The following is a 23,754-nucleotide window of genomic DNA, read 5'->3' as shown; positions in this document are numbered from 1 at the left end:
ATTAAAAATATGCAATTATTTTAAACCCACCGCCTGTTTTCACACAGCCACCACACCAGTAAGAAGTGCAAAAAAAGAAGAACAATTAATCAGTAAAATTGTGTTTTACAAAACAACATTTCAATAATCTTGTCTGTTTGGTTTGATTACATTTATATCATTCACATATAAATCTGCTGGTAATGGTGAAACTGTAAAACAGAGCCAAAATGTAAATGTTGGTAAAGTAAGGTATAGGAGAAACATAGAGCAATGATAGGAGCGAAACATCCTTTTGAAGTAATGCAAAACAAGTATTTAACGTGAGAAAATTATGTCAATAGAGCAACAAAACTAAACAATGATAAGCACAGGGATTGTGTTAGTGTAGAAGGCGAGATTGCACAAGATGTAAGTACTGTTGAGGAAAAGCGACAACATGTGACCACGACTGACAGTGGCAAGAACAGGCCCATACTGTCATGTCTGTGCTTATAAATGATGAGTTTATTCCCATTTTGTATAATATATTCATGTGGGTGAGAATAAAATATGCCAGTGGAGGCTGCTGGGAAACCAATTCAGAATCAGAATCAGAATACCTTTATTTGAGGGGAAATGTACATTAAGAATGAACCATTAACAAAATATACCAACAGGTCATATAGTTATGTGGCTACACTTACAAATTAATTATGCTCTTAAGATTTGATTATGTAATAATAAAGATAAATCTGGATGCTGATTAAAACATTGACCTGCAAAACTAAAGATTGTGAAGTGTCTATTTCGGCAAATATATTCACAAATATTCATTGGAATGTCCTATTCTTTATCAGAGAGAAACATAAATAAATTAGATATAAATACCACAGATTTTATTTTAGAGACACATGTTTCATGCAAACAGCGAGTCTTACTGGGCTGCAGGACCTCTGCGACAGTAGGCGTGGGCTCTGCCAAAAGACAACATGGCAAAGTTTCATCCATTGTGCCATAAAAAAGCGCGAGTTAGAAAGCCTAAAAGAGGCAGAAGCTGTGAGGGGGAATACAATACTGCCACAGCTGGGAGGCTGTAAGCCAGAAGTGGTCAATAGCTGCTAGCACTAGCAATACAAACATGTGTGGGCAAGAAATGGATGAAAAAAATGTAGAGTTAATAAATGATGGCACATTGGGGTGCAGTAACCCAGAGCTACAGCGCAATTGCAAAATATACTGAAAGTGGAAATGCTGCTTCCCTTTCCTCCCATATGATTTATACAGCTACTGCAAAAACATACATGTGTGAATGTGTGTACATTTGATTTCCTAACACATGCAGAGTACTGGTATCTCACTGTACCTGGTTGAACAGTTCCAGCAGCTCTGGCATCCGTTGCTATAAGATCAATAAAAACACGATTCATAATACAACACCTTTATAAAGGCAAATCTAAGAAAAATGAACCTGTATTTTCTACGTCACCTGGCACCCCAACAGCAGAACCATTTGTGCCAACGCCGACCTCTGGAGCTCGAGTAGCTTGTCCCCGCCCAACGCCAACCCCAGTGACGCCTCCTACAAGAGGCACGCAAGGTTAGCAAATACATGCCACCGTTATCTGAATGCTAAATTAAAAAAACTAAAAGCTTTTGTGCAAGTCTCCAACTGAAAGGCTCAAAATAGTGGCTCTTGATGTTTCTGGTTTTTCCTTGATTCATCAATAATACTCTATTGTGGACTTTGTAGTTTGTATTTAGCTCAATATGACCAAATACCACTGGTAAATAGTAAGTCTAGATAGGAGCCTGTCTTCCCAAAAACAATTGTGTTTACTGTTTAAGTAAACACAACATAATTTGTTATAGTTTGTGATGAACAAAGTCACATAAAGAGTTAAATCTTAGCAGAAGGGAAACACTACCTTTACGTGTGAAAGGAATGCATTTTCAATAAACCCAAATAGAGTAATTTAAGGCAATTTTGTACGTTTTATAATGAAGTTAATTGTCAGCAATGTTTAGACTGGTCCTCTTTGTTTAGTTAATTCATGTGGAGTTAATTTAGAAAGTGAATCCACCATACTTGAGGTGTTCTTGTAGTTCATTGAACAAAGCTTTTCCCCCTGTTTATACTTATTTATACTTACTCCAACCTCTAATCCTGGACATGTGGAAGAGTTTCAGACATGTCGAACAGATGCTTTTAGGAAATGAGACTTTTTTATTTGTAAAACTGGTGAAAAAAAATGACTGAAAGAGTTTCCAGACGCTCTTTATCATGTTTTTGTGCTTTCACACCGCCTGGATGTTCTGCATAAACTTAATAGTCAATAAAGTCTATAATATCATCCAAATCTGAATTGTGACACAAATGTTATCACTTTGTAAGATGACAGATAAATAATACAAAAAAAGTAGGTGCCCCACCTCCTCCGGCCCCTCCCTGTCCTCCTGTTCCTAACCCTTCTCTAGCTGTTCCTCCAACACCTGATTAGGGGAAAAGAGATCGTTCTCTTAATCAACACTTAAACAATGCCCAACCAATTTAAATCAGTTTACACACAACAAATGAAAAAGTGTGAACATTTAGCTTTTGGCGCAATTAATATAATCTAATAAAAAGTAAAATAAATTAAAGTTTCTGTTGGAATACATTTTCACACAACTCAATGTTTAAGATTGGGGTTTGTGTGGCTATTTATTTTACCGTATTTAGCAGCTTTTGCGGCAGCAGAGTATTGTCCACCTTGTAAGTAGCCGGTACCTGCTGGTACTCCTCCTGCTCCTGGTACGAGCCCCACTCCAGCTCCTCCTTGAACTCCTAATTAAGGCAAATGAAGCAGGTTCCATGATAAGTTTGGTTAGTCAAATGTAATAACAAGTAGATAAAGACAAATAAAAAGAGAAAATACATGTGTAATTACTGAAAACTGCAGAGTTCCTGTAAGTCAATACGATAATGAATGTCTCTGAATTTGTGATATTTGGGTTTGGGTTTTATACCGTATTTAGCAGCTTTTGCGGCAGCTAAGTATTGTCCAGCTCCCAGTCCTGGGACAGCACCAGGAACTGCTCCTGCTCCACCCCACCCTGGAACAAACCCTGCTCCAGCGCCTCCCGGAACTCCTATTCGACAGAAAATGTGCCGTTTCTATCATTAATTACGGTATGGACCGTACAAAAGGTCACCAGTTGGTTTGTGGACTACACTTCTTGAGTTCAGTATTGAGAGGTTGAGAGCCGAGCTGCCTCTAACGTTTGCTTTTTCCTTGATAACTCAAGATCCAACTCTGCATATACTAAAAAACTCAACTAAAATCCTTCATCTGGTTAACATAAATCAACAACCTAGATCTAAAAACAGTATTGCAGAAATGTGGCTTAACTCATTGATAAAGTACATTTATGACAACTTTTGTCAGACAAGCAAAGCGCTTAACGTCACACTGAAAGGACACCAGATGAAAAAAAACGGTTTACCTTGAAGACCTTGATTACATATTACAGATTTCTCTAGGTTCAATACACTTTTGGTTTTTGGGTAATAGAACAACTCAACAGATTTTTTAAGTAGGTCTTATTAAAAATATTTAAGTAGAAAATGTACATATTACATCTTTAAAGAAAACATCTTACCATACTTTGGGGGTTTGACTCCAGCCCCAGGTCCATACCCTGTTGGGAGGCAACATTATATTTGTTACCTAGAAGTCATTGCATCATATTGAATTATCATAAATGAAACAGCAAAAACCTTTTGTCTAAGCTTATTTTTTAAAACTCACAACCATAGCCGGCACCAACACCAGGAAGTGGCTGTCCTGCTCCACCTGGAACTACGCCTCCTTGGCCTGCTCCTTGGCCTGCTCCGGGATGTTAGGAATAAATATTACATTTGACAGAATTTATTGGTAAGCTATTGCCATTTCAAACAAATACAATCTATCAATGCATTCAAGGCACAATTTACCAAAACTTGTTATTGTTTCAATGGATTGAGATAATCATTTCTTCACCATCAACATTATTGGGAGGCCACACTTTATGAAATGATAATCATGACACTACGTAAAATGGGAAAAAATACCCGCTCTCACCATATTTAGGAGGTTTAGCACCAGCCGCCAGAGCTGCAATACAATATGCCCAGAAGAGGGTGAGAAGAAGAGATGTGATTTTAGTCAGTAATAAAAAAAAACGTATAATACTCATGTAGATAAAGGAGCATGCCTACATCCATATCCTGGTAAAAATGGGACTCGTCCAGGAACTCCTCCTCCACCTGCACCACCACCTGGAACACCCCCTGCACCGCCTTGACCTTGATGCGAAACAATAATATTTTAATCATGCACACTCACTTAAAATACTACTTACAATATCTATAGTTCTGGTCAGAAATTTATTTTGAAATCGAGTTACCATATTTAGCAGCTTTAGCAGCAGCTGAGTATCCTCCTGCTCCTCCTGCACCTAATAGACCTGTTCCTACTCCTCCTGCTCCTCCGAAGCCTCCTGTTCCTACTCCTCCTGCTCCTCCGAAGCCTCCTGTTCCTACTCCTCCTGCTCCTCCGAAGCCTCCTGTTCCTACTCCTCCTGCTCCTCCTAGGCCTCCTGTTCCTAGTCTGCCTACGCCTGTCAAAGACAAATGTATTTCCATGTGAAGCTGGTGGTATGGTTAAATGCAGGATGATGTTGAGTTTTTTCTTGCAATTGAATTATCTATATAAGAATTTATAACAATGAAAAACAACTATAAATCAATAGTAGAACTTTAAAAGAAAAAACTGAAACTCAAATGACTATTCCTCCTTTTTCTGTGCATCCTAAACATGTCGCTGTTTGGAACATCAACTCCATTTCACTGGCTTTGCACTGATAAAAAGCAGTCTCTCGTATTGTAAAATAAACTTTGCCTTTAAACAAACCACCACCAGAACTTCTTAAGGTTGTGATGTCCCAAAGATAATTATAGCAATATATAGTGCTGTTATAGTCATGGCAACACAGCTTCTTCTCCATCCATGTAAATTTCCCTTAATTAATCCTGTTATAATTGAAATCAAGATATGTTTTTGCAAGAGAGACTTGAGTGAAGCCAAACACAATAAAGATGTTTCTAAACTTAGTTGGATTTTTATATTTGGTGGAAAAAAATACCATATTTAGCAGCTTTAGCAGCAGCAGAATATCCCCCTTGTCCTCCGGTCCCAAATTGTCCGCCTTGTCCTCCCAGTCCTCCTTGTCCTCCCTGTCCTCCGGTCCCTAATTGTCCGCCTTGTCCTCCTTGTCCTCCCAGTGTTCCTGTTCCTAATTGTCCTCCTGCTCCTCCTTGTCCTATAGTGTGCAGGGCCAAGGGGGCAAGAAAAAAAACGTAATGATATTCAATACTTACTCCACTAAAATGATTATGTTCCTGTGAATACACAAAATACACAAAGACAAAAAAAACTTTATACACTAATTCATTTATACACTATACCATATTTAGCTGCTTTGGCTGCTGGTGAATATCCCCCAAACACTGGTGCACCTCCTGGTAATCTTGATCCTATTTGGAGCCAACATTTATCGAGATGCTGTTACTGAATTCAAGGTTAAGTTACTTAGATGAGTGGATATATAATGGAAACATAAATACAAGCATATGGCATCATTTTTTAAATAAGTAATGGGGAAAACAACACAAACAATGCTATTCACTTTTCAGTTATAAGAATGATTACTGTACATTTTCAGTTTAGCTTTTTATGTCTTTTGCTAGATCATACCTCCTGGCACCTGCCCTGGATACTGTCCACCAGTGCCTCCTGGCAGTTGCCCTGGATACTGTCCTCCAGCCCCACCACCTCCTCCACCACCAACACCCCCTGCCACACCCAAACCTGCAGCAAAGAGCACAGACTCTGTTTGGATCCAATCATGTTCTTTAATCATGTTGCACAACTTTATGTTTTGTCTTGATAGAAAAGCATTGTAGGAAATAAAGGTGTTAGGCTACCATATTTAGCAGCTTTAGCCTGAGCCGGTGAGATGCCTCCAGAACCTACTCCGATAGAACGGAAAAAAAAAAAAATCAACCATAATAGTTCAGATGTTCGCCAGCAGTGTGGCTTTTCATTTGGTTTAATCATAGCTAAGTTTGTCACATTTCTTTCTTCCCCAAGAAGAAGGCTGTCACTTGGTCAGCAGGATGTGGAAAAAACGACTAAAGCTTGCTGTAGCTTTCTAAAGCACTTAATTTGTTGAGCTGATTCGTTTGAATTGTAGGAAACAAAAAAAAAATCACTTTCGTAACCTCTGCCAAACTGAATTTTCCAAGGACTATCCTGAGAAGCTCTATACTTCACTTTAGTATGGCTTTAACCTTTTTGTTTGTCTTTTGCACGGTATCTTACCTCCTGGCAGCTGCCCTGGATACAGTCCACCAGTGCCTCCTGGCAGTTGCCCTGGATACAGTCCACCAGTGCCTCCTGGCCCTGGATACAGTCCACCAGTGCCTCCTGGCAGTTGCCCTGGATACAGTCCACCAGTGCCTCCTGGCCGTTGCCCTGGATACAGTCCACCAGTGCCAGTAACACCACCAACACCACCAACTGCACCCACACCTGGAGCAGAGATCACAGCTTACAAATTATGTTCTGTACTAATGTTAAACACATGTTTACTGGTTGGAAAAACATTATAGGTAATAATGTGGTAGCTACCATATTTGGCAGCTTTAGCCTGAGCAGGTGAGATGCCACCGGTCCCAACTCCTGTAGAAAGAAAAAAAGGGGTTATCTGGTCTTCTCTATTGATCTAGTAAAGCTGTAGGCTGTGGTCAAACGTCTGCCTTTACCTCCTGGCACCTGCCCTGTATATGGAATACCAGCACCCCCAGCACCGCCAACATTGCCAACACCTGAAGAAGAAATAACTAACTTGTGAGATACAAATATGTTTCTTTACTGATGTTTCACAAATTGTATTTTCTTTTCTTATTACAAAAGCATTGCTGGTAATAAATCAGGAAGGCTACCATATTTGGCAGCTTTAGCCTGAGCAGGTGAGATGCCACCGATCCCAACTCCTGTAGAAAGAAAAAAAATACATTCAGGATTCTCTGGTCTTCTCTATAGTTCTAGTAAAGCTGCAGGCTGCAGTCAAACGTCTGGTGTCCCTTTCCCTTTTTTTTCTCCATAATTGTCTCGTCTTAAACATCAACTATAGGCAGAAATATATTTTTCCAACATCCCAAAATACTGTATTTGGGTGTTGATTACAGTTTTAACTCATGATGTTATGGAAATGGCACACTTTAGTTATCTTTCAGTTGTTCCTCGTTACTTTACCTCCTGGCACCTGCCATGGATACTGAACACCAGCACCGCCAACACCGCCAACACTGCCAACACCGCCAACACCGCCAACATTGCCAACACCTGAAGAAGAAATAGCAAACTATAGTTAGGTACACATGTGTTTCTTAATTATGTTTCACACATTATATTGTTTTTTCATGGTACAAAAGCATTGCTGGTAAATAATAACGTATCTACCATATTTGGCGGCTTTAGCCTGAGCAGGGGAGATGCCACCGGTCCCAACTCCTGTAGAAAGAAAAAAAAAACATCAGGAGTCTTTGGTCTTCTCTATTGTTCTAGTAAAGCTGCAGGCTGCGGTCAAATATCTGGTTGCCCTTTCCCTTTTTTTCCATAATTGTCTCGTCTTAAACATCAACTATAGGCAGAAATACTTTTTTCCAACATCCAGAAATACTGTATTGGAGTGTTTATTACAGTTTTAACTCATGAGGGTGTGGAAATGGCACACTTTAGTAGTTTTTTTGTTTTTCCTCGTTACTTTACCTCCTGGCACCTGCCATGGATACTGAACACCAGCAGCACCAGCACCACCAATGCCTGGAAAATAAATCACAAACCTTGGTGAGTTACAAATGTGTTTCTTTACTGATGTTTCACAAATTGTGTTTTCTTTTCTTGCTACAAACGTATTGCTGGTAATAAATCAGGTAACTATAATATTTGGCAGCTTTAGCCTGAGCAGGTGAAATGCTACCGGTCCTCCTTTCTATAATCATCTCCACTTAACCATTAAATATAGGCAGACGTGTTTCTTAAATATCCAATAGATTTTAATGTAACTTTTAATTAAGGCATGGTGTGAAAATTGCACCATGATACTCTACCTCCTGGCACCTGCCCTGGATACAGACCACCAGCACCCCCAACACCGCCAACATTGCCAACACCTGAAGAAGAAATAACAAACGTTAGTTTGGTACACATGTGTTTCTTTACTGATGTTTCACACATTACATTTTGTTTTTCTTGGTACAAAAGCATTGCTAGTAGTAAATCAGGTAGCTACCATATTTGGCAGCTTTAGCTTGAGCTGGTGAGATGCCACCGGTCCCAACTCCTGTAGAAAGACAAAAAGGGGTTATCTGGTCTTCTCTATTGATCTGGTAAAGCTGTAGGCTGTGGTCAAACGTCTGCCTTTACCTCCTGGCACCTGCCCTGTATATGGAATACCAGCACCCCCAGCACCGCCAACATTGCCAACACCTGAAGAAGAAATAACTAACTTGTGAGATACAATATGTTATACAATTATACAATATATGTTTCTTTTCTGATGTTTCAAACATTGTATTGTCTTTTCTTAGTACAAAAGCATTGCTGGTAATAAATCAGGTATCTACCATATTTGGCAGCTTTAGCCTGAGCAGGTGAGATGCCACCGGTCCCAACTCCTGTAGAAAGAAAAAAAATACATTCAGGATTCTCTGGTCTTCTCTATTGTTCTAGTAAAGCTGCAGGCTGCAGTCAAACGTCTGGTGAGCCTTTCCCTTTTTTTCCATAATTGTATCATCTTAAAGATCAACTATGGGCAGAAATATATTTTTTCCAATGTCCAGAAATACTGTATTGGGGTTTTGATTACAGTTTTAACTCCTGATGGTGTGGAAATGGCACACTTTAGTTGTTTTTTTTGGTTTTTCCTCGTTACTTTACCTCCTGGCACCTGCCATGGATACTGAGCACCAGCACCGCCAACACCGCCAACATTGCCAACACCTGAACAATAAATAACAAACCTTAGTGAGTTACACATGTGTTTTTATACTAATGTTTCACACAATGTTTTCTTTTCTTTTCTTGCTACAAACATATTGCTGGTAATAAATCAGGGTAACTATAATATTTGGCAGCCTGAGCAGGTGAAATGCTACCGGTCCTCCTTTCTAATTATATAATTACACTTAACCATTCAATATAGGCAGACATTTTTCTCAAATATCCAATAGATTTAAATTTGAAAGCATTGCGCGAAAATGGCACCATGATACTCTACCTCCTGGCACCTGCCCTGGATACAGACCACCAGCACCGCCAACATTGCCAACACCTGAAGAAGGGATAACAAACTTTAGTTAGGTATACGTACACATGTGTTTCTTAATGATGTTTCACACATTATATTGTGTTTTTCTTGGTGCAAAAGCATTGCTGGTAGTAAATCAGGTAGCTACCATATTTGGCAGCTTTAGCCTGAGCAGGTGAGATGCCACCGGTCCCCACTGCAGCAGAAAGAAAAAAAACATTCAGCATTCTTTGGTCTTTTCTATTGTTCTAGTCAAGCTGAAGGCCGTGGTCAAACGTCTAGTGACCATCTTCCTTTTTTCTATAATTATCTCCACTTAACCATCAAATATAGGCAGAATACTTTTTTTCAAATATCCAATTGATATAAATTAAACTTTTAAGGCATGAGGGTGTGAAAAAGAAACCATGATAGCCTACCTCCTGGCACCTGCCATGGATACAGACCACCAGCACCGCCAACACCTGAAGAAGAAATCAAAACCTTGAGTTAGGTACAAATGTGTTTATTTACCGATGTTTCACAAATGGTATTGTCTGGCATGTCTTTTCCTTATTCCATAATAAATCCCCTCTTAACTATCAAATGTGAAAAATTATTCCAACATTAAACAAAACAGTTTTTTCGGACGTGGAATGAACTTTTAAGTCACGAGGATGCAAAACATTTTTTTTCGTTGATACTCTACCTCCTGGCACCTGCCCTGGATACTGAACACCAGCACCGCCAACACCTGAAGAAGAAATCACAAACTTCAGTGTTTCTTTACTGGTGTTTCAACATTTGTTTTGTATTTTTTTCCTTGTTGGAAAAGCATAGTCGCTACCATTTGGTAGCTCTAGCCTGAGCAGGTGAGATGCCATGACATGTTTTTTTTCCAACATCCGACAGATTTGGATTAAATGTATGGGTCAAGAAGGTGTGAAAATGGCACCATGATACCCTACCTCCTGGCACCTGCCCTGGATACAGACCACCAGCACCGCCAACATTGCCAAGATTGCCAACACCTGAAAAGAAATCACAAACTTTAGTGAGATACAATGTGTTTCTTTACTAATGTCTCACAAATTGTATAATAATTTGTTGTTACAAAGGCACTGCACAAAATAAATCAGGTAGGCTACCATATTTGGCAGCTTTAGCCTGAGCAAGGGAGATGCCACCGGGTCCAACTCCTGTAGAAAAAAAGAAAAGAAACATTTATCATTCTTTAGTCTTTTATTTTTTAATTCTACAACATATAAATTGTCAGTACACTCGTAAAAACACACCAGTTCCAACAGGATATCCAGGCCTCAACACAGGACCACCCTGTCCTCCAGGAAGTCCAGCGCCGCCATTACCAAAGCCATAACCTGAAACATTGTAATGTGAAACATCATTCACCAGTGAACGTATGCCAAGGTTAGGCCAAATGTTTGCAAAAAAAAGTAAAAATTCGGAAACTTGTCTTACCTAAAGGTTGTTTGCCACCGGCTTTTGTTCCGTAGCCAGCTGAGGGGAGTGAGACAAATACATCGGGGCCAAACAATGAGCCAAAAATAATGCTGCTTGGCAAAACCTTAAAAACTGGGTATAAAATGCATTTTCTGAGACATGGTTGAAAGTTTAAAACGCAGTGGAATTATGTTGCCATTTACTTGACTTGATTGCTTCAAATACATTAAAAACAGCTTTTACAGTAATTAATTATAGTAAATTGTATTAGTTATTCCATGTAGTGCATTATTACATTACTGAGGTAGAATTGCACTTGTTAGTGTGTTTGGAAGCAGCTGCTTTTGGTTAGCTTTTGTCTTTTGTTTTGCCTCTAATACATAGTCCTTAATAATACCCAATGTATATGTCTTAAAAGATCTTTAAATATAAATTCAGTTTTGAATTAATGTCCTACTTTAATTAAGGAAGGTTTTTTTTGCGACTGGAAAACAAGGCTTGTCAGATCCCTGATTCTGATTCTGTTACAGATGTTGAAATTCAAACTAATCATGATTGGACCTTTTCAATTTTAAAATGCCAGTAATGACACATTTGGCAATTGCTTGTGCCTTTCAATCATTTTGATTATTTTCTGTGCCCCTACCAAACTTCATTGATATATAAATAAGCAACTCAGCCAACATTTTAAAATATTTTTTTTCTTTGTTTTGAAAAGCATATATAAAGTTTGAACAAAATCCAAAATGTAAGTAAAAACCATCTGCTTTGACCCACAGGGATATATATCTCACCTTGCACTTTGGGGGATTTTAGGGGGTATCCGTGGAACAGTCCCGGCTGCATCGGGCCACCGTACCCACGACCTCCTGTGACAGAATACATGTGTACAGACTTGATTATCAAAAACCAATAATACTGACAAAAACACAAATGTATATGTTTGTAATATAGCATATTATAAATCTAGTTACCTGGTCCTTGACCTGCTTGTCCTGCCCCTCCAACTGCAACAAAACAATCAAACAATCCAATCAGACACGAAGATGAAAAAAGATGAAGGTATGAATGTAATTATGAGACGAGTTTTAGCAATGACACAAACACTGGCCTTAAAACAAAAATATTTGTTGAATATATATCAGTAAACTGCATACAGACCATGATCCTTTTTGGATATATAATGTACTTGACAACCAGCCTACATTTAACAAAATTAATTGACTTAGTTCATGTGTTTATTATTTACCTTTAGTGTTCCTTTGAATACATCTTTGCGTTGTCTATTGAAGTATTGTTTATTTTATTGTTTTATCTGCCACAGCTGTGTTCCCTGTGATTGTATTTTGTTGCAAAGTGTAATAAAAAAAGTGGCATGCGATGGACATTAAATAAATTAAAAAACTCCCAACACTCATGAGGGAACCCTTACTAGACTTTGGATTCAGGCCAGTTCCTGTCGCCACACCAGGCAGAACTCCACGTCCGCCAAACCCTGAAGTAGCGATGAGCAAACAAAAGATAATACATGAATCTCAGATTAAAAAAAATCACTTGATGAAAAAGGTGACAAATATTGCCTGAGATAAATCAATGAAAGATACAAACCTTGTCCAGGTACCAGTCCACCTTGGTAAAGTCCCGGCACTCCGATACCTGCCACAGCCAATCAGAGGATAGCATTGCACTTCTTTATCCACAATCAAATATGTAATAAACACTAACCTACTTTTTTAGCTTCATTGCATGTGCATTTCACACATTAGCATATACATACATGTATATATGTATAATGTATGTATGTTTATTTTGTTTAACTTGTCTTTGCTCTGTTAAGCACCTCAGATCAACTGTCCTTTTTAAAAGATTATGTAAAGGATATCTTTTGGGATACATTTGAAACTAAATACATGATGAATATATGAATGAAAAAGATAATTAGATGGTGTTTTGCAGTCTACTAAATTGCATCCTGTCTGCCTACTTCAGCCTTTTCAGTTAGTGGTTGAGTCAAACCTGGCACTTTGGAAGCTTTATTTCCAAGACCACCACCAAGACCCCCTCCTGGAAGGCCCATCTGAGGAATAACAGGTCCTGAAAAAAAGATTAAAAGTTACTACATCTGACAACAAATATATAAAGGTGAAAAACATAAGCATCTACTTTGACCAGAAGCTGAGTCAAGCTGTACATGTGGTTTCTGCCTCCCAAGGACTCTCAACACTTTACTAACTATAAAAGTGTTTCTTAAATACATTAGGGATAAGTACTATATTTGCAGCCGAAAGTTGCTCCCGGTCAGAGAACAAAGGGCCAATTTGAGGTTTGCAATGTTGTAGAATTCCTAAAGCATTACAGTTTCAAAAGGAATGCTAATGGTTGTTGAAGTCCTTGGGAGGCAGAAATCACGTTATGACCATCAACAGTGCAAAATGTAATAAAGAATAATGATGTGTTAGTCTTGCCTCCAACAGGTACTGCGGATCCAGTTCCTGCGCCTGTTGAAGTAAAAGTACACAGACAGAAACACACAAAATTGGACGAAGTACTCAGATCATTGAAATGTTACTTGAGAAATCAGAATATACTTAAAGTACCAAAAGCAAAAGTACTCATTCTGCACAACAGACCATTTTAGAATAATAAACATACCATTATTGATGTATTAATGTGTTCATTACTTTATTGTTAATTGTAAAGCTTTCAATTATTTTAAAAATGTTCTACTTTAGTATAGTTTTACAGTTGAATGCGATTTTCTACCAAAGGATGTAAAGTTAATCCTAACCTAAAGTAACTGATGATAATTATTTGTATTTAAGTATTTATTTCATTTCAAAGTAATCACATGTAGTGCCTATCAATTGTAGTTGAGTAAGAAACAGACATGGACAATTCTTAAGGTACATCATTATTGTACTTCAGCAAAGTACTATAGTGATGTACTTATTTACTGAGCACCACTGTAAACAGAAGATATTGATATACATGTACAGGTCTGAGGATAAAGCCATTCAAACATTTTGTGAGAATAACAGTAAAGAAAACCTTACAAAACAAATACTCAGTAGTGTTACATCCCATGGCCACTGGAGGGCCCTGTGATGCTGAGCAGAGGTGTGAGCAGTCTACTTGTGCCAGGTTCATTTCAGCAGGGAGCCATCGAAGGACTGAACACTGCTATACTAGAGAGCAGCTAATCGGGCTGTACACGCCTGTCATCATGCTATTTTCAAAAGCAACATGGCTGAGTTTAAATCAAATCAGTATAGTCAGGCAGCATGCCTGGCATTAGCCTTGCCTCATCAAATGCCTCATTTATTTGGCTATCCCCTGCAGGAAATGAGCCATCAACTTAACTCATAAGGGAGTTTGGCAGCAGGATAAAACACATTGGTTTGTTTGTTGAAACTTTTTTGTCCATTTGTCATGTTAAACTCCCCGGACATTGCCGGACAGACATTGCGCACTGCCTTAAGTATGTCTTCAGGGAGATTCGATGAGGAAACATTTGGAAAGGGAATGTTTTGTATTGTCTGCGCTCTTTAGCTTTGAGGAAACTCTTTATTTTGAGTGTCATGAAAGGAATACAGACTGACTCTAGGGGCTGCAGTGTGGTCGTTGCCAACCAATACTTAATAGCAGGCTCTTCGCCACGGTACAACAACTCCATGCTTAATCAGACTCCATAATTTCAAGCACGTCGTTTGCGCACACAGACAAAGCACAGACTTTAAGATCACTCTGTTGAAGTTTAAACAGTCCTAGGTTTGCAGCTACAATATAAAAATGTGCTTGTGTTTGCCAAACGGTTTTTCATGCTGAGTTACCATTAATTTGAAACATTCCTATTGGCAACAGAAGCATGCAGATCTGTAAAAGTTCACGTTTGTACAGTAGTCTGCCATCTGGCCAACAATCAGCTTACCTGCATGTGGTAGCAGAGATCCTCCTGCACCTGGAGGAGGACACCAGAATTGTAGTTGTATTCATCACTACAAGAGGTTTATGTTATAACCCTCAAGGAACCATAGCAGATTATCTGTGGCTTTTTATGTTTAGTCTCAGAAACAGAAAACGTTTTCATGTGTGGCAATGATTCAACCAAACTGATTTGTGCAGTTGCTTTCCTGAGTAAATACAAAGCCAGTGTTGAAAAATAGTGTTGCAGTTCATTTGCATGATACCTATACTGATGCCACAAAAGGTTTTTCAACACAAGGAAGAGATCATCTTTGTGGTTCCAAATATACATTTTAAAAAGATCACAATTTCCATTTCACATCTACAGGGTTCTTTTACTACAAGCCAAAAAAGGAAATATGAGAACCAAGCTTTGTAATTTGAGGCATTTAAACTGAAAGGTTGAAACAAAGTGGAAAGCCACATATTATCACTGCAGCCATCAAAACACACATCTTAAAACAGGCATGTGGAATAAGATCAGTGTCTCGTTCCAAAGAAACAAAAATACATCATTCTGTTTGATGACCCCCAGTTTCCATTCCAGCCCCTGAGCCTCCTGCACTGAAGACTGTTTTAGAAAGATGCCCGTTTAAGAGTCAAGGAAAAAATGATGAGTCACATATTGTGTCCGATTGAAAGATAAACTTTGAATACACAAGAAATTCAAACCTAGAGTAAATATTGATACACAAATCTATCTTGTGTTTTTTAAATACTAAGAAATAGACCAACATCAGGGGTCATGTTGTTCAAGTCTAATTGATATCTTCAAAATCATTTTAAGTAAATGATACAACCAGCTGAAGCAACAAAGTTAAAGTGTTAAACACACTGAAAGCAGCTATACGCTTAAAGAAATATGTTTTATACTAATGACTCATCCCTTGTTACCTTACATTCTGGAAGAATCTTTTTCATGCATGTCTTCATGATGATGTAGATAAAAAAAAAGAAACAATTCTTGGTGACTTGAGGTATATGAGGGCAGTATTTAAACACTAAACAATAGTAAAACTGTGTTTACAAACTCTCACACAACGCTTGCAGAATGATCCAAGTGTCATTTATCAAGTCATACGCTCACTATTTCTAAAACACATGCATGATCTCTGCAAGCAGTGACTGGTAAAATGAGACTTGGATTAAACTGCACTTTTGGGGTGAAGTATTTATCTGGGAATGTCTATTTTACTGATGTACAACTACAATAGAGTGCTATAGAGTAGTTGATGTTAATGCAATACTTTAGTTTAAAGGTCACCCTGGGTCTCAAAAAGTTCATTAGACTCTGAAAGTTTGACAATCTGACTGCCGTCCGTTATTTGTTTAAACATAGCATCAATAAGGTACCATTGGCTGGTCCCTTTATAGGATATGTATATTTAATATCTACCCAGACATGTTCTGCCCTCTGCTGTACCTCTTTTAGCAGCCTTCTGTCCAGCTCCTGGGAAAAAGCCTCCATTTCCTCCACCATATCCACCGTAACCACCATAACCACCATAACCACCTAAAGAAAACAAAAGGGCAAAGGTGAGTGAGTTTCATAATCTATTGTGGTATAAAGAATATAGTGTTATAACCGTATTTCAACTAAATGTTACACACACCAGCAATTTCAGTTTTAATTCCAAATGACACAAACTCACCTCCTCCATAACCTCCACCGCCTCCTAGATTGCCGTAACCTTGGCGAGAAAATGATATATAGGCAGTTGAGTAAAGAGAAAGGAACAACATGAGAAATATTGTAACACATTGCAGATGGCAGCAATAATAACAGAAACGTGATTTATTCAGCAGTAATTATCATTAAATAAAAACATCACGCAATCTTTCATCAAGACATTTTACAGGATCTGTAATTTCTCCTTCCTAATGTATTTAAAAAAAATAAGGCACATGAAAAATTACACAATATCATGTGTGCTTGATTAGGTTTGATTGAAAACATTTATGTTTTTCGAGCCAAGAACTGCACCTTAGGCGGGGAAAGAGTTGACCCCCAGTGAGTCAGAAACATGATAGACCAAACATGAAATATGCCTGATCATCTGGTCATGCTGTCATCTAAACACTGGAGGGAGCAGTGTGTTCTTTCTGATACCAAAAGCTTCAAACTAATCTCTGGGCGGCAAAAGCTTTTGGCCGGATTTAACACACAATTAAAGTTATATCCCAGCTTTGGTATCTCGTTGCTGACAAGAGGAAACATATCGAGCATAAAGAAAGAGAATTTTAAATACGTTTGGAAAGAGGGAAAAGACATGAAATTAAATGCTCATCACCTGCTCATGAAAAATAAATTCAAATCTTAAAATAAAAAACCCAGAAAAGTGAAACCACAGACGATACCATTACACATATTGAATTTCAAACTCAATTGTATTTTATCGTTGCCATAAATCTTAAAACATGCACATGTAAAATTGTCATGAGAAGATAAAACATTTGGAAATACTTAGAAATATTTATAAGTGAATTATTGCACTGCTTGGGTTAAGTGGCTGATATGAAATAGGGGGAAAAAAACATTGTATGGGACTGACATGTAAAACAAATGTTCAAATTCCTGCTTAACATTTGTTAAATGTATACACAAAACACTTTTACACTTTTAATGGTTTTTATCAACAACAAAAAATGAGTTGTATTAAAAGAGGCTGTGAACTGCTCTTTCCCCAATCAGAGATAAACATGTTGGAGTAATGACTGGACATTTGAAAGCTGCCAGCAAGCAATTCCACCAAGGATCTTGTTTTCATCCATATGTTTAAGCCAACTAAATCTAGGGTGAGTGCAACTGAGCATGGGAAACCAGCTGAGGGAAGGAGGTGAGGAGTGGGGGGGTCAGACTGGAGGGCAAGATCGAAGTCCAGCAATCTGCAGGGTGCAGGTAATGATACTGACGAAGATCAGGAATGTGCAGGGAGACACGGATATAAAGTTGGAAGTGTGGAGTTTCATGACTTAGTCAAAACAAATGTGGGCACTGGCCTTGCCAGATTAAGCATGAAATGCAAGCCCAAACACTAAACTAAGAATCCTTTCAATAATCCATCTCCTTCAAAGCTTTCTGCTCGATACGCCTCGATTGCTCAACCATCCCAAGACACACCTCAAAGTAATAACAACAGTAATCAATTATTATATAAATCAGTCTGATATTGGGCTTTCATTTATCCAGTGCATCTTGCATTGACACAAGGAATCTGTCTCATTTATCCATCTTTTTTTTATCAGTCAGCTCCACATGCCTACAAAAGTTTGAAGGAAAAAAACAAGATCGTTACAGAAAAAAGTTCTGTCTGGTCTGGCCTTCGGATTACAGAATGTCCAATGTGGTTTATGTTTGTCATCGTGAGTGTTGGAATATATACAGCATAGTCTGCGCAACAGAGATTCTGTATGTTAATGGAACATGATACATGAAGAGAGAGCAGAGACGTTTCGGTTAGTCATCCATCATCTGGCCATCACCCCAACTGGCGTGAGGGCCAGCACCTGCCACGTTGAGCTCAACTCTCCGATTTGAGATCAGGAGACAAGATGCAGACACGCAGAAGTCAACCTCAGAGGGTGTGTGTCCGTGTGTGCGACCATGAGTGCAGGCCTTGAAAGATGCAAGGTTTATACGAGGAAGAAGAAGAAAAAAAAACGTTATCGTGTGTAGTTCTGACATCACAACACTGGGCAAATAATATGCTCCAAAGTAACAGATTCTACTCTGGAGATTGGGAATTATAGGGGTGGAATGTGGGTATGCTAACAAAATCTGGACCACTGTTACTTTGGCATCTACTGATTGTATATTTGCTAGAACTGGGGTAGAGTTTTTATACAAGAGCTCTCTGTTCTTTTGTTAAACTACTATTGTTGCAACATGTCAGTTCACACAAATAGACCTGTTTTAGCTCACATATTATTGGAAGTCTACAGCAATGTTGTTTGTTTTCTTGAACCACACACATCGAAAGTCTGCACCATGGCCGTGATATCATTTCATCTCGTTTCTTTGGTCCGGCTCCCAGTATTTCTTGATTGCTGACAAGCTGAAGGATTTCTGTAGACTTATGCAGTGTCTTATTTTCTTTGTGATCATCAAGGCATTATAGGAAAAAGCCACAGAGACCATTTGAAACCCCCAACTGTCTTGGGCTTTGGACAAAGGAGTCCTAGAAAAGGTCAATACTCAGAATATGAAATGGAGGGGACCGAAACCAAATACTACACAGGAGGGAGGATTCAGGGCCAAGGATATTGGAAGGTAAGTGAAGCAGTACTGCAATGCATCATAGTTTCCTTCATTTAAACAAAAAAAAGAAGGTGATAGACACATGGCTTACTAGCTAGTTTCCATTCAGAAAAGACCACTGGCTTTCCCAGCTGTGCAGTGCACCTGAAGGTTATTGAGGTGAAATTTAGGATGACGTGTCAGTGAATAATTTACCGTTACCCTATAATGGTGATTCATTTGTGGCGGCAGGTTAAGGTATGACCTCAGCAAGGGTACAAGTAAGTCTTGACATTCTCTGACAATGAAGGAATGTGAAATGAAAATGTGTTGAGGGACAAGCTGTAATATTCATCGCCTCCTGCCGTACCATGTCTTGTGCGTTGGTATTTACACTGAAGACTGACACTGGAACAAAACTGGCCAGACAGTATGGCTGGTTCTTTCAGTCACCAGTCATGTTGTCGTACTTGGGTCCAGTACAAGTGATGGATGTGAGCCAGTGAGCACAGATATATCTGGGTTCAATCTCAAAACGGAATTTTTTTTTGCTCATGCTCCACTGGGGTTAGGTAAGGTAATCCTCTGTTTCAGACCAGGGGAATACAAGAGACATTAATCAAAACATTGTCTTCAGCTCTTAGTTCCTCTCTCTTACTTGTTCTCCCAATTTCTGCGTCCTTTTCACTCCTCTCCAAAAGATGCCTCAGGAGTTGCGCCGACCAGACATGAAGTGTTAATGGCAAAAAGCAGAGGTTGCCAAGCTGGAGAAGTGAAAGATGGATTTACTCGCTCCATTCCATCTCCCCTCTTCCCCTTCTCCCTACTTTGCGAACCAGCTGGGCCTGGTGAAGGGTTTAATTTAAGAGAGCAAGGAATTCTATGGCAGAGATCCACTGTAACTGACAGCAGACGCTCAGAAAGCAGATTTTGGGGCTTGAGCTCTGGAAGGTCCAGGAAATTTGGGGTATTTGTTTTTCACCATAGTCTTTGTGTTAGCTCATATTTAATCAGGCAAAAGTTCTAAGAACAAATCTTTGTTTAGTAAAACACCAGGAGACAGAAAAATGTATTTTATGTCTATCATAACCTTTTAAAAATACTGTTGGTGAGAAAGACACAGAAAGATGATCAATTGTGATTCTTCAACAAAACACCAGAACTGATGTACAAACCGTCAAACCATAAACACAAAGAGTAAAAAAAAAGTGGCAAGAAGCACAGAGGCATTCTTTGGCCATGCTAATGCTGCAATTTTCCCAAATGTCATGATAACTTTATCTTCAAAGGCTCTGTGGAGGTCGCCAGAGAAGCAGTCCACTCTGACTGACTCTGAGATTCTGTTCTCCGGCTGTGGTCCCTTAAACAGTTTAACTTTAAGAGCAAAGTCCATTAGTATGTCCTTCGCAGTCATGACACCACATTTAAATCAGTGTCAAATGATCACACTGTTCCACCTCCAAGTTGCTGGATAGATTGCATTCTTTTGAATTGACGCAGGACAAGCTAGATGAGAGCACAATGGTGCGAGGTGCTGTAGTGATTCCATATCGCGTGAGACAAGTGGACACCCTAACGCTCTCCTGTGACCTCCCCTGCTCCTTGTCACTTCCAGGTTCTCTGTGCTGTCAGTCACAGGAACCAACTGCGAGAAGCTGGACCGGTCGCATGTTGGACTGATTAGGCATTCAAACAGTCACACCACTACAAACAAACTCTCTTCACCTCTGGCTGGTGTGGAGCCAGCCGACTTTGGCGGCAAGCCTTTTATTGTTTTCGATTTCCTTTTCCATGGAGTCATTGACACTATGAGAGGTCCCAAAGCCACAGCCTCCCTCGTTGCCAGATGACCCCAAGTGCAAAACTGTCAGAGCTTCTAGAGACGAACAGGGAAAGGGTGCCTCATTATCTAACATGAGGGGGCAGCCTTCAGGTTAAAATCAGTGTGAACATCATTGTTAGGTGGTCTTTGTACATCTTTATAGGTGACAAGTAAATCAAACTAATGTGTTTCAATGTGTTGTAAGCACTAACAATGATGAATAAACTTGAGGATCTCATCAACCCCCACATTTTGTCGTCAAGTAACATGATCTCTCAGGCATATTACAAATAGTTCCAAATTAGGGTTTACTGTGAAAGTCCCTATTACACGCTATGAGGATTACAAGCAGTGCCACTGTGCCAAACTTGGCCGCTTTGCCCAATGGCATCTGTGGCGGTCTGATCTCACCAGCCTGAGTCCTCTCACCCCCACACTCACATGCCTTAGTTCAAACACATCTGTTCAAAGACCATTACTGCTGTCCCTTAATTCAAACTGTGCTAATGTGTACACCATGCATTACAACACATTCACTGAGTTTGTGATGTAATTGTTTTTGCCACAAGTTATACAGAGCAGAACAAGATATGCTATTAGTTTTCACCAAGACTTGTCTCTTGTTGCAGTTTCTGTGAGAGTTGTGATCCTCTGCTGTCCCACTTTTAACCACTTTTAAAGGAATGTCACAGTTACTCTGCCAACACTGAGCCTCTGAGTATGTCTGAAGAGTATCCCTAAGCCGGTGCTCATACCGTTACCCATTTTTAGCTTGGCACACACACACACAGCATGTTCTGGAAAGCCATTCAGACACGGCAGAAACAAACTGCAAGCATTAGAATATACAGTAAAACCCAAAGAATCCAATTTTGAAAAAACTGCTGAAGTTCTATGTCTAGAGAAGTTCATTATGTGAATATTTGATAGGGTGTGATAACCAGTAAACAAACACAGCTATGACAATGGTATGTAAAGTTGGCCAAGTGTGTTTCCTCCTCCAGATGTTCCACATATGAATGTAACTGCTATCCTGCTGAATCATTTTCTGACAACTCAGGGTTTAGACCAGTGCTCTACAGGTCAGCTCGGCTTAAATCATGCATATTGAACCACTGATATTAGGTTCATGGGGTTAGCTTCAAAACTATTTTCAAAGTTCTTGAGTCATTATAAAGGCTGTGATCATTGTGCAGTCATCTAAAGCATTTCACTATTGCAAACATATGGGATACTTTACAAAGAAAAAGTGAGCAACAGATAAATTGTCTGACAGTTGGATCGCTGTTACCAAGTTGTACATTACATGTAAGTTAGAGATACTAAATAAGGCCAAAGCTGAAGTCATTTAATACAGCACTGAATCTGGGGAAGTATTGGATAATCCAGATATCCAGAACATTTCACTAAAGCGACTCACATCATTACAAATGTACTGAAAAATAAATAAACCAACGTTTCAAAAGCCTTGCTTTAAAGGTCAACTATTATACAAAATCCACGTTTTCATGTATTTTACAATATACATAAACATGTGTCCCCTTTTAAAAGTTTCAGGAAAAAAGATTCTCTCTCTTTTTGTCCTGATCCATTTATTAAAAACCTGTCTGTCAGCTGATCAGATTTCGGCCACTTTATGATGTCATAATAATTTTTTGGCTTGTGTAACCATTAGCCAATAACCAACCAAGGTAACACCGGCCACCTTATCACCTGAATCTCCTCCTAGAGCACCATTGTGTTATTTTTAACCAAATATTTCTCAGAGGGGCGTGGGGAGTGGCTCCTTATTTTCATCTAAAGTAACAGACACAGAATCAGCACTTTTGAAACAGGGCTGAAACAGAGGGGATTATGGGATGCTACAATGGGTGAGACATGTTTTGTATATATCTGAGACCTATAAGATATTGATGAAAAACAGTATGATACGGGACCTTTAAGTTGCAAAACAACTGCAAGCCTGCATTACACTTAAACTCAGATATACTGTAAGATATGTGTAAATCCTTGATCATAAACCGTGTTCCTAATATTTATATGCCAATAACAGTGTTGCACAGTGGGGGACAAATAGCTTCGACTGGCTCAGAAAACGTCATTGTAATTACTTACTCAGTCACAAACCCACTAAACAGGCTCTCAGGTTTAACAGACTTCGGTTCAAAATAAGAAGGTCCTTCAACTGGTGATCTGTCTTCCTGGACTCCTTCTCCATCACTACATAAACAACACTCAGGCTGTGCTGCCAGATGGACAACGATAGCGCTCCATGATCCAGGCCTCCTGGCCAACGGAGCAGGGGAGAGGCCGGGAGAGCATGCGACGGGATGGCTCATCAACCAACACAGCGAACATGGAAAGAAATTAGACCGGTGGTAACATAGTCACATGAAAACTATCATGCAAACAGAACTGGCTGGTGAAAGCCAGGATGCTGTTATGGAGCCATAGTGAAAGCATTGGTTCCATTTGGGAAGTTAGAAATTGTAATTAGCGTGACTGATTAGACACAATTTTAAACTAATAAAGCCTTATCTTACTCTTGCTTTATGCCAATTTCATTTTTATTCTTGGAAAAATTAAGGAGATTATTAAAAAGACACTAACAACATCTTGTGAGATCATCTAAAAAAAAAAAAACGATTGGGTAGCTACAGGCATTTCCAATGTGAATATACACACAGTAATTGCTGTGTGTATATTGGGTGGGCTAATTCTAATGTCCTCTGCAGACAGTCTAGCTTCCAAGATATTTAACACTTGGAACTGAGACTTTTTTTTAAGGACACATTAGGGAATTGTGGAGGAAAGAAGAGAAGAAAAGGCCTTCTTTCACATATGTATAGTGTCTGAATAACCAACAGTTAAAGTAACTTGTGGTGTGTGTCTTTGTATATTTGCATTATACGCATTTACAGGCAGTTGCTTGCAGTCT

The 23,754-nt window shown here is 39.1% G+C and overlaps 1 protein-coding gene across 10 annotated transcripts in view; it reads right to left on the bottom strand.

Annotated features, from left to right (window-relative positions):
- Positions 1-23,754, bottom strand: part of elna (elastin a) — a 47,216-nt gene that overhangs the window by 10,664 nt on the left and 12,798 nt on the right. For 2 of the 10 annotated variants that reach the window (XM_079676195.1, XM_079676197.1), the window contains 44 exons: positions 16,410-16,448; positions 16,181-16,270; positions 14,723-14,752; positions 13,260-13,292; positions 12,811-12,888; positions 12,403-12,450; positions 12,227-12,289; positions 11,769-11,801; positions 11,589-11,663; positions 10,813-10,851; positions 10,629-10,712; positions 10,482-10,532; positions 10,302-10,364; positions 10,043-10,087; positions 9,774-9,818; positions 9,503-9,550; positions 9,325-9,378; positions 8,985-9,047; positions 8,672-8,722; positions 8,472-8,534; positions 8,338-8,388; positions 8,156-8,218; positions 7,815-7,868; positions 7,506-7,556; positions 7,299-7,388; positions 6,986-7,036; positions 6,806-6,868; positions 6,672-6,722; positions 6,363-6,572; positions 5,966-6,010; positions 5,736-5,849; positions 5,447-5,515; positions 5,125-5,301; positions 4,387-4,599; positions 4,199-4,285; positions 4,062-4,094; positions 3,750-3,827; positions 3,601-3,639; positions 2,968-3,090; positions 2,672-2,785; positions 2,392-2,451; positions 1,448-1,540; positions 1,325-1,360; positions 900-935 (listed from right to left, as the gene is read on the bottom strand). In XM_079676195.1, the coding sequence (XP_079532321.1) occupies positions 900-935; positions 1,325-1,360; positions 1,448-1,540; positions 2,392-2,451; positions 2,672-2,785; positions 2,968-3,090; positions 3,601-3,639; positions 3,750-3,827; positions 4,062-4,094; positions 4,199-4,285; positions 4,387-4,599; positions 5,125-5,301; positions 5,447-5,515; positions 5,736-5,849; positions 5,966-6,010; positions 6,363-6,572; positions 6,672-6,722; positions 6,806-6,868; positions 6,986-7,036; positions 7,299-7,388; positions 7,506-7,556; positions 7,815-7,868; positions 8,156-8,218; positions 8,338-8,388; positions 8,472-8,534; positions 8,672-8,722; positions 8,985-9,047; positions 9,325-9,378; positions 9,503-9,550; positions 9,774-9,818; positions 10,043-10,087; positions 10,302-10,364; positions 10,482-10,532; positions 10,629-10,712; positions 10,813-10,851; positions 11,589-11,663; positions 11,769-11,801; positions 12,227-12,289; positions 12,403-12,450; positions 12,811-12,888; positions 13,260-13,292; positions 14,723-14,752; positions 16,181-16,270; positions 16,410-16,448 (3,096 nt within the window). Of the gene's footprint in view, positions 1-789; positions 810-899; positions 936-1,324; positions 1,361-1,447; positions 1,541-2,391; positions 2,452-2,671; positions 2,786-2,967; positions 3,091-3,600; positions 3,640-3,749; positions 3,828-4,061; positions 4,095-4,198; positions 4,286-4,386; positions 4,600-5,124; positions 5,302-5,446; positions 5,516-5,735; positions 5,850-5,965; positions 6,011-6,362; positions 6,573-6,671; positions 6,723-6,805; positions 6,869-6,985; positions 7,037-7,298; positions 7,389-7,505; positions 7,557-7,814; positions 7,869-8,155; positions 8,219-8,337; positions 8,389-8,471; positions 8,535-8,671; positions 8,723-8,984; positions 9,048-9,324; positions 9,379-9,502; positions 9,551-9,773; positions 9,819-10,042; positions 10,088-10,301; positions 10,365-10,481; positions 10,533-10,628; positions 10,713-10,812; positions 10,852-11,588; positions 11,664-11,768; positions 11,802-12,226; positions 12,290-12,402; positions 12,451-12,810; positions 12,889-13,259; positions 13,293-14,722; positions 14,753-16,180; positions 16,271-16,409; positions 16,449-23,754 lie in introns of those variants that run through there. The other 8 variants (XM_079676198.1, XM_079676196.1, XM_079676199.1 and 5 more) reach the window with 8 other exon arrangements.

This window comes from Notothenia rossii, assembly GCF_949606895.1.
Source record: "Notothenia rossii genome assembly, chromosome: 4".
Lineage (NCBI taxonomy): Eukaryota > Metazoa > Chordata > Actinopteri > Perciformes > Nototheniidae > Notothenia > Notothenia rossii.
This window is presented reverse-complemented; position numbering and strand designations above follow the sequence as displayed.